Source organism: Tamandua tetradactyla, chromosome 2 (genome assembly GCF_023851605.1).
Source record: "Tamandua tetradactyla isolate mTamTet1 chromosome 2, mTamTet1.pri, whole genome shotgun sequence".
Classification (NCBI taxonomy): domain Eukaryota; kingdom Metazoa; phylum Chordata; class Mammalia; order Pilosa; family Myrmecophagidae; genus Tamandua; species Tamandua tetradactyla.
The window spans coordinates 141118436-141135396 of NC_135328.1; the positions used below are offsets into that span (position 1 = coordinate 141118436).

At 38.3% G+C, this 16961-nt stretch overlaps 1 protein-coding gene and 1 pseudogene across 3 annotated transcripts in view; one reads left to right on the forward strand and one right to left on the reverse strand.

Moving 5' to 3' along the window:
• The window catches only part of KATNA1 (katanin catalytic subunit A1), an 83197-nt gene that overhangs the window by 43315 nt on the left and 22921 nt on the right, over window positions 1-16961 (reverse strand). For all 3 annotated transcript variants that reach the window (XM_077149223.1, XM_077149224.1, XM_077149225.1), the window contains exons 2-3: window positions 5493-5667; window positions 4246-4403 (exon numbers count right to left, since the gene is read on the reverse strand). In XM_077149223.1, coding sequence (XP_077005338.1) covers window positions 4246-4403; window positions 5493-5654 — 320 coding nt within the window. In that variant the 5' untranslated portion in view covers window positions 5655-5667. The remainder of the gene's footprint in view (window positions 1-4245; window positions 4404-5492; window positions 5668-16961) is intronic.
• On the forward strand, window positions 15679-16077 carry LOC143674006 (mitochondrial import receptor subunit TOM20 homolog pseudogene; annotated as a pseudogene).

Sequence of the window (16961 nt, forward strand, 5' to 3'; positions counted from 1 at the left end):
AAAATGAGAATACAACATTATCAAAACTTATGGGATGCAGCAAAGGCAGTGCTGAGAGGGAAATTTATAGCCCTAAAAACTTACATTAAAAAGACAGACCATTGATTGTACACTATGGATGGATTATATGGTATGTGAATAAAACTGTTAGAAAAAAGTACATAAGATGCTCAACATCACTTGCTATTAGGGAAATACAAATCAAAACCAGCACTTCTCCAATTAAAAGTAATAATTAAAAAAACAAAACAAAAAACATTATGCTAAGCAAAATAAACCAGACACAAAGTACTACATATTGCAGGATTCCACTTACATAAGATGTAAATATAAATAAATCTTTAGATGTAAAAATAGGCTAAGGGTTATGTCCCTAGACACAGAGAAGGACAAGGATTGAGAGGTGACTACTAACAGGTATGGGTTTTTTCTTTTTGGAGTAATAAAAATGTGCTAAAGTTGGTTGCGGTGATGAATGCAAACTCTGTGAATATATTGAAAATCACTGATTGTATACTTCGGATGTATTGTATGCTACACGAATACAATACATGTCGATAAATTGTTTAAAAAAAAACCTGGATGAACTTTGAACAATGTCCTATTCCCAAATCTCTCAAACTAGTTAGGGGCTGCGGTAGTTAGGTTCAGGTGTCAATTTGGCCAGGTGAAGGTGTCTTGTTCTGTTGCTGCAGACATGAGCCAATGGCATGTGCAGCTCATCTGTCACTGATCACATCTGCAGTTGGCTATGGGGAGTGCCTGCTGCAATGAATGATGTTTGATTTAACTGGCTGGATGCTTAAATGAGACAGTTCAAAGCACAGTCCAAGCAGCTCAGCATACCTCATTTCAGTACTTGCAGCTCAGCCCAGGCCTTTGGAGATACAGAAAGGAATCACCCTGGGGAAAGCTGTTATGAACCCAGAAGCCTGGAGAGAAGGCTAGAAGAGACTGTCCTGTGCCTTGCCATGTAAGAGACAACCTCAGATGAAAGTTAGCTGCCTTTCCTCTGAAGAGGAAATGTTTTTAACTAAATAAATCCCATTTTATTAAAAGCCAATCCATCTCTGGTGTGTTGCATCATGGTGTGGCCAAAGAGGTCACAGTGGAAGTCATAGAGTTCTTTATATCATGCCCTGATAGGTTCATATATTTAAAACCATAATTATGTGCATGAAACACACACTAACATCTACCTGTCCACTTTTCAGTTAAAAATATGCAATGAAACTAAATATGATTAACTGTTAGACCATTTCAGTAAACACCAATTTTCACTCACTGTTCATTTGCTGGCAGTTGCTAAGAGGAAGCTGCAAAAAGAAAAAAAAGCCAGAGAAAAAACTAAAAATGAGACATTTTATTCTTTATTTTTCTTTGTGAATTTAAAAAAAGCAACCATTCTTTATGGACCACTGAAAATTGTCGAAAATTGTCTAAAATTAGAGTGCTGCTGATTGTACAACCAAGTGAGGATATTATAAGACACAGTTTGTTTTTTGGACACTATTGATGATGCCCAATAGACAGAGGGAGCCGAAGGATACAATGACTGAGAAGCACAATAGTAAATAGTGATATATTTATATGATGGAATATAGTGCAGCTACGAAAACAAAGGTCATTGAGAGGCACACATGAACTGAATAAACCCTGAAGATAATGCGTTGTGCAAAATAAGCCAGTAACAAAAGAGCAAATATACTAAGTTCTCTCTCAGAAAATACTCAGAAAATAGAAGCCTAGATTATAAGCCCTTATAGTTGCCACATTTAGTCTAAGTGGTATGAGACCAAAGGTAGAGCGGTTTTTTTCTGCCTAGTATATAAATTTTCTGTAACATATAATCTAAATTAACCTCTCTAGATAGCTCATTTAAACAACCTGAACTCCTGGAGTCCAGAACAGAATGAGGTATTATAATTCTATATAGCTTAATGTAATAGCACGATACATCCCAGACTATGGTGGGCTGATGATTAAAAAGTATTGGTAGAGTCCCTTGAGGGCCAAAAGATGTGTGGGGGGTGGGGATGGAACTAGTAAACTTTCCCACCTGGGAAACCCTGGGTATCCTCTCAACCATTGGGGACTCTCTAGAAAATAGGCCAAACTCTTGATTTTGAAGCTTTCCCTTATGAAAATTATTTTTGTAGTAGAGAAGCTAAGGCTCCTTATAACAAGGCCTGTTCTAATTTGCTAGCTGCCGGAAAGCAATATACCAGAAATGGAATGGCTTTTTTTAAAGGGGGAATTTAATAAATTACAAGTTTACAGTTCTAAGGCCATGAAATTGTCCAAATCAAAACAAGTCTATAGAAGTGTCCAATCTAAGGCATCCAGGTAAAGATACTTTGATTCTAGAAGGGCTATGAAGTTCAGGGTTTCTCTCTCAAGTGGAAAGGCATATGGCGAAAATGGTGTCTTCTGCTAGCTTCCTCTCCAGCTCCCCAGAAGGTGTTTTCCTTCTTAATTCCCAAAAGTCGCTGGCTGGTGGACTCCCTGCTTCATGGTTCTGTGACATTCTCTGCTCTCTCAGAATATCATGGCTTTCTCTCTTGTTCTCTAGTTTTTTCCATAGCACTTCTTCTAAAGGATTACAGTAAAACCAATCAAGACCCACCTGGAATGGGTTGAACATGCCCCCACCTAATCAAGTTTAATACCCACAATTCATTGAGTCACATCTCCTTGGAGATAACTTAATAAAGTTTCCAACCTATAGCACTGAATAGGGATTAGAAGAAACCGTTGCTCCCACAAGACTGATTAGGATTAAAACGTGGTTTTTTCTAGGGTACATAAACCTTTTCAAATTGGCACAAGGCCTAAAAGTTGCTTCCAAGAAACCTCTACTGTTGCTCAGATGGGGCCTCTCTCTCTCTAAACCCAACTCTCTGCAACGAAAATCACTACCCTCCCCACTACATGGCATATGACATCCAGGAGTGAAAGTCTCCCTGACAATGTGGGGCATGACTCCCCATGATGAGTCTGATCCTGGTGCCATAGGATAGACAATGCTTTCTGGACCAGAAAGGGGAAAAAATGTGTAATAAAATAAGGCATCAGTGACTAAGAAAGATCAAACAGAGTCAAGAGGCTATTCTCAAAACTACTCTTATGCAAGCTTCAATCAGACAGTGCTAATTAGGGTTTGCTAAACCCTAAGCAACATCACTCCTGTTGACACTTAAGAACATCTAGGGCTCGAACTGAGACTCTATAAAAGTTTCATGCGGGTGGGCCATGGTGGCTCAGTGGCAGAGTTATCGCCTGCTATGTCCACAGACCTGGGTTCGATTCCTGGTGCCTGCCCATGCAAAAAAAAAAAAAAGTTGCATGCACTAGGTCTGCCTTCCTGGAACATATAATTTCTAGAGGGTTCCTAGGTCAGATAAAGACTGAAACTCAGAGGGACCAGTCTTTCCAAGATTATCACTTAATTTCATCCCCCTATTCTTTAGTATGGATACCTCTTCTCAACATGAAAAAGCCAGAATGGGATTGCCCAAAGATCCCTATAGATTGGGAGAAAGATTAAAGGAGGAGGAGAAGATATAGTAGAGAAGATGGGATTTAACAAACAGAATGTGGCTACTGCATCACTATAATGATATTTCTTTTAGCCTCCAGTGTTTTGGAGCATCTAGAAGAAAAAGTCTAAGATGGTGGAATGGTAGCCCATGACAAACTCTGGGATCTGTTCTGTAACTATCTGTTGAAGTGTGCTTTGAAAATTATTGCTTTTTTCCTCTCCTTGCTTTGTATATATATTTTTAAATAACTAAAGAGACCATTTTTCAATCTTAGCAGTAATATAACTTGATGAACAGCAGTATTCTGTGAAAGTTTTAAGAAACACTGTTCTAATTTAACTCTTTCACCTTACAAAGTAAAAACCTGAAGCCTAGAAAGGTTAGAGGATTTTCCCAAAGTCAGGAGCATAGACAGAGCTATACCTCAGATACTTCAATTCTCAGTCTCATGCTTCTTCCATAGATAATATCTCCAATACCTGAAGCTCATTCACCAATGCAAATTTTGGGCTTATTTCCACTTACATTTCATGTTTTGAAATAGTTCATTGAGTAATATGATACATAATTCAAGAGCTATAGAAGGGCCTTCAGTAAAAACCTCCCTCCTGTTCCTGTCTCTCAATCCAGTTCTTCTCCTAGATATATAATTAATGCCATCAGTTTCTTGTGCTAATTTGTTTCTTAAAAGTTCCCCACTTACCTTCGTTCAACAGGTACAGGCAAAGACCAGACTTCTCCCTCAGAAGCTGGAGGCTCGTGTTGCGCAGCTTTCAAGGGAGTGCTCTCCAGTTTAAAACTCTCTAACGTTTTCATGATATCCTTAACATGTTTAGCTTCCACATTTATTTCCTGCCAGACCTGGTTTCAAAAGAGAATATGGACCTTTAAATTTCTAGAACTAATCAATCTCTGCCATGATTTAATTAAATTAAACCACGGCCATTTCTTAGAGATGTTAGAATCCCCTCTCTTTTGACATCAGACATCCAGTAAATTATACTAAGATATTAAAAAATGTTTAAATGCAAAATTTACTGAAAAATTACTACCATGGCTAATTAAACCATGCTGCTAATTGTGATTCTTAATACAATTGAGTAACAAACTGAAAAGTTAGTATATCATTAAAGCTGGGAAAAAGATACTTTTGCAAGTTGCACTTTGATGGTTTCTATGTCATTTAATTTACTTCAAAAAATATAAGTTCTCTGGCTTAAAAGTAAAAGGTCTTAAACATTCTTCAGTGACAAACTTGAGACTCTAGTGAAATAAAATATTTTCCTCTTCTGCTAATGTAAGAGATACGAAGGGGCAGACTTACCTGAGTTCAAGTTCAAAGAGATAGGCTAGTCTTTCTTTTAAAGAAATTAAGGGCAAATGTGGAACAATATAAAAATTGCAGTGCAGAAGCTGAGATAATAACCGAGATGACCAACTGAAAAATACTACTTATAATATCTGTACCATTTATTTTCTTTGATGACATAGCTGAACTTTGTTTTAGATGCTACCCTGAACTACACCTATAAGTTCACAATTTCCACTGTTCCTCAGTAACTTAAAGCTGCTCAAACTGGGTTAAAATAGGGCATGCTTTATAATGTTATATAGGGAATAGGGTCCCAGTGAGGTTCAAGTGTCATCCGTAGTCCACAGTCTCAATAAGGGCTTAATGAAATCAACTCTAATTTAACAGCTAAAAATCTGAACTAGAAAAAATCCTCAAAACCATTACTTTTTTAATCTATTACATTCCAGTAAAGAATAATTAAGTACACCTTATAATACTGAAGACAGTGAAAGTGGACTACTAGTAATATGTTTTCAAGTAACATTATATACAAATCCATGTACTAAATCATATCCTTAATGTGTAGCTGCACATATCATTTCAACTACTTAAACCTTCTCTTTTGATTATATAACCTATCACAACATGTCTCTTACCTGTTGCCATTTCTGCTGGAGGTATGTATCTTTGACAGAGTATAGATACTTATTCATCTGGTCAAGGACTCCCTGATAATAGACCATTGCAGAGTCATAGTTCCCCAGCAAAGCATATTCACGAGCCAATTTGACATTCTCACTTATCATATGAAGACTCATACTCAATTAGAAGCTAAAAAGAAAGAAAAATGTTTTCATATTACATATCTCTTAAAAATAAGTTTTTAAAAAGTATTTTAAAAAGAGTTTTTAGAGGCGGGCCGCGGTGGCTCAGCGGGCAAGAGTGCTTGCCTGCCGTGCCGGAGGACCCCGGTTCGATTCCCGGCCCCAGCCCATGTAAAAAACAAACAAACAAACAAAATATAATAAAACAAGAAAATGTTTAAAAATGTTTCCCTTTCTTCCTCCCTTCCTTCCTTCCATCCTTCCTTCCTTCTCTGTCTTTCCTTCCTTTAAAAAAAAAAAAAAAAAAAAAAAGAGTTTTTAGAAAGTGTTCTTTCCAGGGTTCCCACAAGCTCACAATCAAACAAATTGTGCTTTCCAGTGTCTCTACATTTGCTCATGCCACTTAAACTCCTTCAAAGAAGTGTCTCCTCAGATGCCACATTTGAAGGGCTGGCTCACCAGCTTGATTGGCAGTTCTCCCTCATGTCAACCCATGAACTCCTCAGTTCAAAGTAAACCCTTTCTCTTCAAAAATCCCTTCGCACTTCACCGTGACCTTTCATTTCAAGGCACTATCTACTTTGAATTAAAGTTGCTTACACATATCCTCCAATCTATATTCTGAGAGCAGGATCTGCACCTGATGGTGTGAGACTGTATCCTCAGTACATGTCATATGGGCTTACTAAACATCTGCAGAATGAATGCTCAGTGTTATATAATGTTTGAAGGCAGTGTGGAACAGCAGAAAGTACATGTTTTGAAATCAGAAAAATCTTGGTTAGAACTGTAATTCTGTCACCTTGAGCAAGTTCCTTCACTTTTCTAAGCAAAAGTTTAAAAACTGTAATACTGGAATAGTAAATACTTTTAAGAGTTACACTGTGAAGAACAAATGAATATTTATCTAAAGTATTTAGCATACTACACAACAAACAGTAGGTCTTCAATAAATGTTAAATGCATCTTCCCTGAAAGTTTCTATTTACAACAGAATTTAACACAATGATCTGCATTTAGTAGGTACTCAATATAAAATGGCACTGAGTTACTTTCTATTGCACATGAAGCAACATGTGTGTTGTAAATTTAAATCTAAGATTGGCAGAGAATATTCACAGACACTGATAATGTGTTAATATTGTCAATTTACAGAGAAGAATTCAAATGGGATGATGTTGATATATCTTGTGGAAATAAACAGTGGTCTCATGGATTATTTAGAAGTAGGTTAGTCCTTACACTACCTTCACACCTCCTATTTTATGCCCCAGACCTCTTGATGGCTTCTCTACCCTACTCATGTAGCCAAGAAATCAGTGGTCTCGTGCTGTCCTCAGCTGCCTAATATCTGTCATTGTAATGTTTCAAATTAAAATCTACCCTCTACCAAAGAGGCTTGGATTCCAAAATTACATCATTCTCCTCTTCTCCCTCCCAAACCTGCTTTCCCAACATTTACCACAACAGAAATTAAAATTTGATTATAATGACACTCAGTTTTGGCAGGGTTAAGGGAAAACTGGCATTCTAATGTACTACTGGTAGACATGTGTATCATGATCCTGCTACGAATACAGTAATAATAGCTAATATGAGTTCTTCACAAGTGCAGGCACTAATTGCCCTGATTTTTTGAAAAAAAAAAAAAATGTATATATATATATATATAAACCAGTCCTGGTGAGAACTAGAGAAAAAAATTATCTGAAACATGACTTAGAATTTGTTTCATTATTGCGACAGAAAACTGAACTTTCTGGTCTACAGATCTGATTTGTTATGGCAGCTTTTACGTACCTGTGTTAGTTAGATTCAGTTGTCAACTTGGCCAGGTGAGCATTCCTAGTTTTGTTGCTGCGGACATAAGCCAATACTTGAACCTCATCTGTTGCTAATTACATCTGCAGTCAGCTAGGAGGCGTGTCTGCTGCAATGAGTGACTGGTTTGACTTAATTGGCTGGTGCTTAAATGAGAGAGCGAAACACAGCACAGCCTAGCGGCTCGGCATTCCTCAACTCAGCACTTGCAGCTCAGCCTAGGCCTTTGGAGATGTAGAAAGAAGTCACCCTGGGGAAAGCTGTTGGAACCCAGGGGCCTGGAGAGAAGACCAGCAGAGACCATCCTGTGCCTTCCACGTAAGAAAGAACCTCAGTGGAAAGTTAGCTGCCTTTCCTCTGAAGAACTAACAAAATAAATCCCCTTTTATTAAAAGCCAATCTGTCTCTGGTGTGTTGCATTCCGGCAGCTAGCAAACTAGAACAGTACCCATCTGTGCTGGTTGAAAAGATGCATGTACCCTAGAAAAGCCACATTTTAATCCTAATCCCATTTTGAAAAGGCAGTCGTTTCTTCTAATCCCTATTCAGTATAGTGTTTGAAACTGTAATTAGATCATCCCCCCTGGAGATGTGATTCAATCAAGAGTGGTTGTTAAGCTGGATTATGTAGAGACATTCTCCACCCATTCGGGCATGTCTTGATTAGTTTACTGGATCCTATAAAAGAGGAAACATTTTAGAGAAAGCCGAGAGATTCTGAGAGAGTAGAACACCACAGCCACAAGAAGCAGAGAGCCCACCAGCTAGCAACCTTTGGAGAAGAAAAATGCCTCCCGGGGAGCTTCATGAAAGGAAGCCAGGAGAGAAAGCTGGCAGATGACGCCATGTTTGCCACATGCATTTCCAGATGAAAGAGAAACCATGACCCTGTTCGCCTTGTGCCTTCTCATTTGAGAGAAAGACCCTGAACTTCAGCAGCCTTCTTGAACCAAGGTATTTTTCCATGGATGCCTTTGATTGGACATTTTTATAGACTTGCTTTAATTGGGACATTATTCTGGCCTTAGAACTGCAAACAAGCAACTTACTAAATTCCCCTTTTTAAAAGCCATTCCATTTCTGGTATATTGCATTCCAGCAGCTAGCAAACTAGAACACCATCTACCTATTGAATAAAATTAAGGTCAAGTTTCTAAAATTTGTATTATATGAAATAAGGGACACAACACACTTACAAGAAGACACTTGATCAAGGTCAGCTTTGTTGATACTGGCAGTGATTATTATTAATTAAACAAAGTCCACAATTGGCAAGATCTGTGTGCTTGTGGGAGGGCAATGATTTGGATTATGGTTATAGCATAAAATAAAAAGAAGTAATTCTGAAATACCATGGTGAAAGAAATGTTGAGATTACTAATGAACTCATGTGGAGAAGACACTGAAAATGACGTTTCAAGCTTGAAAAGATAAAGGAATCATGAAAGATCACAGGAAAGCTGAGAAAGCTGTATAAAGGCTATAAGATTGTTATTTTTTTACTCCTTTTGGATGTCGGTAGGATATATACATAGATGTGTTTCATACAAAAACAGAGATAAGCTCTATGCAGATTCCCTACATCCAGTGTAATTCATTATGACCAGAGAGATGTTTTCTAAAATTGTGCTTCTTGACCACCCTTCTCACCTATGACTGTCAAGTGATGCAACAGAGCTTAGATCTGTTAGAGAAGACAATGGTTCTTACACTCTGCAAGTTCACATTTTTTACCCTGGGATGAGGCTTTCTGACAAAAATATATGCAAAGCAAATTTCCCGAGTTTAATTTAATGTAGTGGGTTAAGCTGGTGGGCAAGTAAGGAGGATGATGGGAAACCAATCAATCAGACTCCTTCTGTTAGACAAAGGATCAAAAAGATTTTCTGCAAAATAGACAAGAGAAGGTAATCATATCCACACAGCTCAAAATCAAGGAGTTAAAATTCTAAATAAATGATTTCATAAAAGGTACAAAAGAAATCCATTGGAATGAGGATGGAAATGGGTACATTATCAGGACAGTAGCCAATGCATGTGCCACTTGACTATCTTCTAGGTTTCCTGCAGTTAATTTGAGAAAGGATTGCTGTTTAAAAGCCAACAGCAATAATCCTGTGACCTTAACACCTAATCCGCAGGAAGTAACGTTATAAATATGATCTACACTGATTTTTATTTTGGAAAAGTCTCTCTTGATTAGGAAAAATTTGTTCTAGCTCATTGTACGACCCTGTTTAGGGTTTTGAATAAGTTTTTTTTAATCTTTATTTCATTTTTTAAGAAAAATAAAATGAGCCCCTGGTTAAAAAAAAAAATCAGGGAGTTAAAAGGAAGAGGATTAACAGTCAGGAAATACTGGCTGGTAGAAGAGCTAAATATCAGGATTGCTCTATTAGCGCAAAAGAGGCCAGGTACTATGCTGGGCAAGAAAGGTAAGTGAGAGAATCATACACCCAGTGGAGAAGCAACGCGTCTAAACCCTAGCAAAAGGGGACCAAGAGATACACAGAGGTTGAGATAGGTGAATAGTTAGCTGATGGGGATGAACTGAATTGAAAGGGAATAGAGAGAAGTGAAGGTGGTTCACTGTTGGGTCTATAAGCAATATTACCATATCAAGGTGAACATGATTGAAAGGGGTTGTATAGACCCATGTGTCCCACCAAGTAACACTAAAAATGCAAATAAGTTCTTACATGAACTACTGCAAAGTTATGAATCTTGTACAAAGAATGTATACATGGCCTATAGGGGGAAAACTGCTACTGCAAGCTATGGGCTATGTTTAACAGGAAAACATCAACAGAACTGCAATAATACCAGGGGTACATATGGGGGGAGGGACAAGAGTTAAGAGAAGGCTTGGATTTTCTATGTGGTGATGGTGTGTTTATTGATTATTTTTCTCTTGGGAACAATGAAATTATCCAAAATTGAGTGTCAATGGACTGTTGACCTTGGACATTATATATGAGGCCCAGTAGGTGGAGGTGGCTTTAAAATGCACTGACTGAGAAGTAGACTGGCGAACAATGGTGCATAATATGATCGAATACCCTGCTGCTACAAAAGGAAATGAAGTCTGAGGCATGAAATAATGTGAATGAACCTGTGGGATATTTGGTGAAGCAAAACAGGCCAGAAACAAAGGCTAGAAACAAAAGAGAAATATTGTATGATTTAATTTAGAAAATACTTATAAGAAAACTGGGGCCCTGACTGTAAGCTCTTATACCAGTCACATTTAGTCCGGAGTGATAACTGTTATTTCTGAATTTGAAGAGGCTGTTTTATATATGTATAACCTGGTATTCAGAGATAAGAACAAAACCAATCAGATAGGGATTAAGGTTACTTAGAATACAGGGGTAAGGAAGAAATTATCTATATTTTAGAACTTCACCTACTCTTTGAAAACAAAGGAAGAAAAGTTTATTTTGTCCAGAACCTAAATTTTCTGTAGCACATAATCTAACTCAACCTGTCTGGATAGATCATTTAAACAATCCAAACACAGGGAGCCCAGCATAAAAATAAGGGCCTTTAATTCTATACAGCTTAATGTAATGCCTGGATACATTCCAGAGTATATTAAGTAGATAAGGAAAAAGTATTGGCAAAGTCCCTCGAGGGATGGGAGAAAAAATATGGAACTATTAAACTTTACACTGGGGAAACCTGTGAAACTGTGACAAACATTATGGACACCCAAATTAACAGGTCAAGCCCTTGAACTTGAGGCTTGCTCTTGTGAAGCTTATGTATACAGCAGAAAAACTTAACCTACTATAAGTATGCTAAGAGTCATGTCAGGAGGACCTCTTTTGTTGCTCAAATGCGGCCTATCTCTAAGCCCAATTCTGCAAGTGAAACCAATGCCCTCTCCCATACATGGGACATGACATCCAGGGGTGAAAGTCTCTCTGGCGGCATGGGAGATGATTTTCAAGGATGAGCCTGACCCTGGCACCTTGGGATCAACAATATCATCCTGACCAAAAGGGGGAAAAAGTGTAACAAATAAGGTACAGTGGCTGAGAGAATTCAAATAGAGTTGAGAGGCTTGTTGCACAAAAGGCAACGTGATATTTGTGGCCACTTAATTTAGAGGCTCAGATTCACAGACAACACAGACTTCAGTGACATAAAAACAGATTTATTAGGAAAGTTATCAAAAGATTGTTAGAAATGAGACATATTTACATCACCAGGCAGGACAACACCAACACCCAAAGAGAAGCACTAGGAATCCCAGAGACAGCTTTCAGGGTCCGACTGGGAAAGTCCTGAGTGAAGCATCCTTCTCTTGGGTGAGATTCCAATTTCTATTTCACGTTCAAGAAACATCATTTTGGAACAAAAGTGGCTGAATGCCAATGTCCTATGTTGCTATCTTCCACTGCTAAATCCCAGGGAGGTGGTTAGGCTCCTAAGGATATTTTCTGGAATCTAAACATCTTTATCAAGTGCTTTTCTGGGAGAAGAGCCAATTCTCCAAGAAGGAATGTGCATAAATAACCTCTAATCACATAGTTACAAAGATCACTGCAGGGACATTGAAGATTCTTTTTTCTTTAAACCCTCAAGGCTACTCTGGAGGTCACTCTCACACGAGTGTCAGTTAGACACTGTTACCTATTATAACTTGCCAAACCCCATTCTTATCAGCCCTAAAGAATACCTAGGGCATTATATAAGATTCTACAAAGGTTCCATGCACTAGGGTAACTTTCCAGAAACCTACAGCCTCCAGATGAGTCTCTGGACCAGGTAAGTCCTGAAATGGAGGGGCAGGCCTCTCCAGAACACAGTTAGTTTCATCCCCCATCCCATATTATCAAAGGCTCCTTCCAATGGGCATAGCCTAAATACCCCTAAAGAATGGGAAAAAGGTCAAAGGTGATGGTAGAGTTATATAGAGAAGGTAGGGCTTAACAAATGAGTATGAGTGCTGAATCATTATACTGATACTTCTTTTAGTCTTCAGTACCCTAGAGCAGCTAGAAGTCAAAACCTAAAATTGTGGAATTGTAACCCATACCAAACTCTGAAATCTATTCTACAACTAATTGATGCGATGTACTTTGAAATTTATTACTTTTTTGTATATGCTATTTACAGCAAAAAAGAAAAAAAAAAGAGAAGGAGTATAACAGAGAAGACAGGATTTAACAAATGAGTATGACTGCTGAATCACTATACTGATATTTCTTTTGGTCTCCAGTGTCTTGAAGCAGCTAGAAGAAAAAACGAAAAATCTTGGAACTGTAACCCGTACCAAATTGTTTGTTTGTTTGTTTGTTTGTTTTTGCATGGGCAGGCACCAGGAAACGAACCCAGGTCTCCGGCATGGCAGGTGAGAACTCGGTCTGCTGAACCACCGTGGCCCCATACCAAATTTTAAAATTTGTCCTATAAGTATTTGTTAAAATGTACTTGGAAATTTATATTTTTTCTGTATATATGTTATATTTCACAATAAAAAAGCTAAAAAAATCAACTATACTGGGACCAGCAAATGGGGTTTAAATTGAACCAATGCTGCTTAAATTTGTTAAATTTCTTAATAAAAGATGTGAGGTAATCATTAGAAATGTTCCCTTTGACATACAAGGAAAATATGTATAAAACATGTAAACTATGCAAAAATATTTTCAAAATATGAAATATACACAAATATTTCTAACTGTATGTTGTATTTACACAATTGTTCTTAACCATTATTGAACTGTGACCAAGTAATCTAAAACAGATATTTTTCCCCCTATTCTAGGGGTAGTGAAGATTCATTATTCATTGAGCATATTCAGGTTATCTGAATTTAGTTCTTGCAACTTCTTTTTTTATGTTAGTAAATGCATTTCCTTCTGAAAAAAAGAAAAAAAGTCCTACCAAAAATCTCAGGCTTCTCTCCTCTCCCAGTGTTTGATATCTCGCATTCTCTAATTAGCTAGCTACAGGTACAACCATTGATCTTTTACCCAATTAGGCTTCATTAGTGTGTTTACATTATATATTAGGATATGTATTAGGATCTTCCAGCCCAAACATCTTTCACCTCAGTATTCCCAAGCACAAAGCAAAACCCGAAGCCCAAGATAGCTGCCAGCTCTCCTTCCGAAACTCATCTTAGAGGAACCATGGACAGTTGAAGAAAGCTGATGGACTCCCAACTCTAACATACAAATTCTGAAAAACCAATGACATGACAGATGGACACTGGATTCCAGTGTGTGTGACTGAGGTAAGGGTAACAAGACCAGATAAGAGCCTTGCTGACTTCCATTATCATGGCAGATCACTGCACACCCTACCTCATGCCAACACAGGATAAAACCTAGCAATGCTAGCCCAGTACTGTATGGAAACAATATGGCAATCCTTCGCCTGGAAAGAGTGGAGAGGTGATAAAAACAGAAGAGGTAAGAGTGATGTCTGCAAGATGGCAGAGCAAAAAGTTTCAAACACATGCCCATTTCACACCACAGAAACATCAAATTGTCAAAATCAACTTTCCCAGAATCTGAAATACAGCCCCGTATATACAGCACTCAAGTAAATGCTGAATCAAGGAAAAGACAACCCAAAAACATAATAGAAAAGCTGCGTGCCGCTTTTTACCAAAATTGTCCTCAACCCCCTCCTGGCTAGGCTGCCAGTTGTAGGACTGACAGTGGTCCATATTCCTAGTGCAGATCTGGTATATAGTTATGGAGAGAGCAGAGCTTCTAATATGCAAATTTAGTGTTTTTATGCCTATTCCAATCAATCTAGTAGCTACCAGAAAACAAACTCAAGGTGCTTCTGTGTTATGCCTAATCCAGAACTCACTGAAGCAGAGAACTGATACAAAGCATGTTTTGTATCATGTTTGCATATTTTCTTTCAGGTCTTTGAGCATATTTAGGACTATTTTTTAAGTCTTTGTTTGGAATGTCCCAGGTCTGATCCTCCTCACTGATGGTTTCTAATGCTTTAAACTTCTTTGCCTAGGCCAGCAGATTGAAGCTGGCAGCAAATTCTGCCAATTAAAACCATACAGTCTACGGAGTAGAAAGAAGAATGAATGAAGAAAATTGAACAGAACCTCAGAACACCATCAAGTGTACCAATATAGGTATTGTGGGAATCCTAGAAGACAAAGAAAGAGAAGGACACAGAGAAAATATTCCAAGAAATAGTGAAAGAAAACTATCAATTTAAAGTATATGACTATACCCATCCAAGATGTGCAATGAACTCCAAATGTGACAGACCCAAAGAGACCCACACCATGCCATGTCGTAATCAAACAGTCGAAGGAAGTGTTGACCTTGACTGAACACCACCAATGTCACAGGGGACACCATCAATTCCTGGGGGATGGAGCTAAAACCCCAGGGCACAACCTTACCTTTTCTAGCAAAGCCTCAGAAAGAGAAGCCATGGGAAGGTACATAATAACCCAAAGGATACCACCTCCACCCAGTGGGGTCCTATGTGTAATTACAGGATTAATTTATTTGGCCAACTCCTACCATTAGCATACTATCATAAATTACCTACCACTGTTAGGAACAAAGAAACCACACAACAGACCATGAATTAATACTAGATAACTAGGCTATATGTCTCTTGAGAAATACTCCCATACCACTGTTCTCATCAGTAGTGAATGGTTTACTACTAACTGGGGCCAACCCCCCAGTACCTACTGGATTTCCCTAATGGTACACAGTGGTTATGCCAACAAATGTGGCTGTGGCTATCCCCTGAATAGACAGGGAGATGTACTCTTGGTTTCCCTGGATGCACTCTAAGATATAAAACACCATCCCAGTGCCCTTAAATGAGACTATTTAGAGAAGGAGGTAGAGCAAGTCTACATTCTCTTGGTGTGATTATCTGGTCTCTGATTTTATTTCCCAAGAAGTGATACTAACATCATGCTCAAAATAGAAACCTTCCAAATGTAGGTAACCACAGCCCTCAGTGAAACTAAACACAGCTCTTTGCGCTAAATCAAGAAATTGTAGCCATGTGGGTAAGGAGGTGCTATAACACCACATGAACCCCACTGCAACCCAAGGGGGAACATGTACCTTATCAAAAACTGGGTGCAAGATTTCAGCGGCGCCATCCCGCTCGAGGTTTGGCGGCCAAAGGTTACTTGGTGGGCTGCCACCGCCGCCGCCCCCCTCACTGTCGAGAGAAAATGGGGGGTCAGAACAGTGCCATCGCTGCGGGTGTATGCAGGGCCCTTTTCATCTGGTATTGCATTTCCTTCGACTGCAAGAGAGGGAGTGACCCCAATTTCAAGAACAGGCTGCAAGAGCAAAGAAAGAAACAGAAACTTGCCAAGGAGAGAGCTGGGCTTTCCAAGTTGCCTGACCTTAAAGATGCTGAAGCTGTTCAGAAATTTTTCCTTGAAGAAATACAGCGTGGTGAAGAGTTACTAGCCCAAGGTGAATATGAGAAGGGTGTGGACCATTTGACAAATGCAATTGCTGTGTGTGGACAGCCACAGCAGTTACTGCAAGTATCACAGCAAACTCTTTCACCACCAGTGTTCCAGATGCTTTTGAATAAGCTCCCAACAATCAGAGAATTGTAAGTGCTCAGAGCTTGGCTGAACATGATGTGGAATGAAAAACAAATATCAGCATAATAAAATCTCAATTTAAAATATTTAAAATATTCTTAACTTGGAAGATGAACAGCTCTAGAGTTATAGGGGCAAATATGCTTTCAGATGGACTGTACCATACAGAATTCTGCCAAAGTTAATTTTTACTTCGTAAAAATTTTGTAGCTCCATTTGTCTGTTTTATTTATTTTTCCCAGTGAAAAGTGTATTTTGATAAGTATTTTTCATTTTATAAATATACTATGAGTTAACTAAAATATCATGGATTTTGTTTCTTCCTAAAATGTACATACATGTAACAATACCTAGGTTGAAAGTACCCAGTACTCAGTTGTTTTTTTTCTTTTGTTTTATTTTTTTGCATGCGCAGGCACAAGGAATCGAACCCAGGTTTTTGGCATGGCAGGCGAGAACTCTACCTGCTGAGCCACCATGGCCTGCCCCAGTGCTCAGTTTTTAAAGATAAGGCTTAAAAAAGTATAGGCTAAAGCCAAAGAATGCGCATTTTTTAAAAGCTAATACATTTTGCTGTATATCAGAAAATTGTATGAAAACTTGATTGTTTATCAAAACTGAGCATTAATCTTTGAAATGATTTTTCCCATTTAATCTTTCAAACATAAATATATATGTGAAACATGCTGCTGTGCTATATTAACTTTATCCCTACCCCTTACGTCAATCTTGATAATACTCTGTTTAAATCAGTAGGCTTAGTGAAATGTTTTACTTAAATGGTGGGCTTAATATGTTCTAGGTATTTATGACCCTGTACTTTAGATATGTGTAGCAGTTGCAAATAGCACTAGCTGCGTGTGAGCCTCACCAAATCATGTCTGCTTACTTTCCTC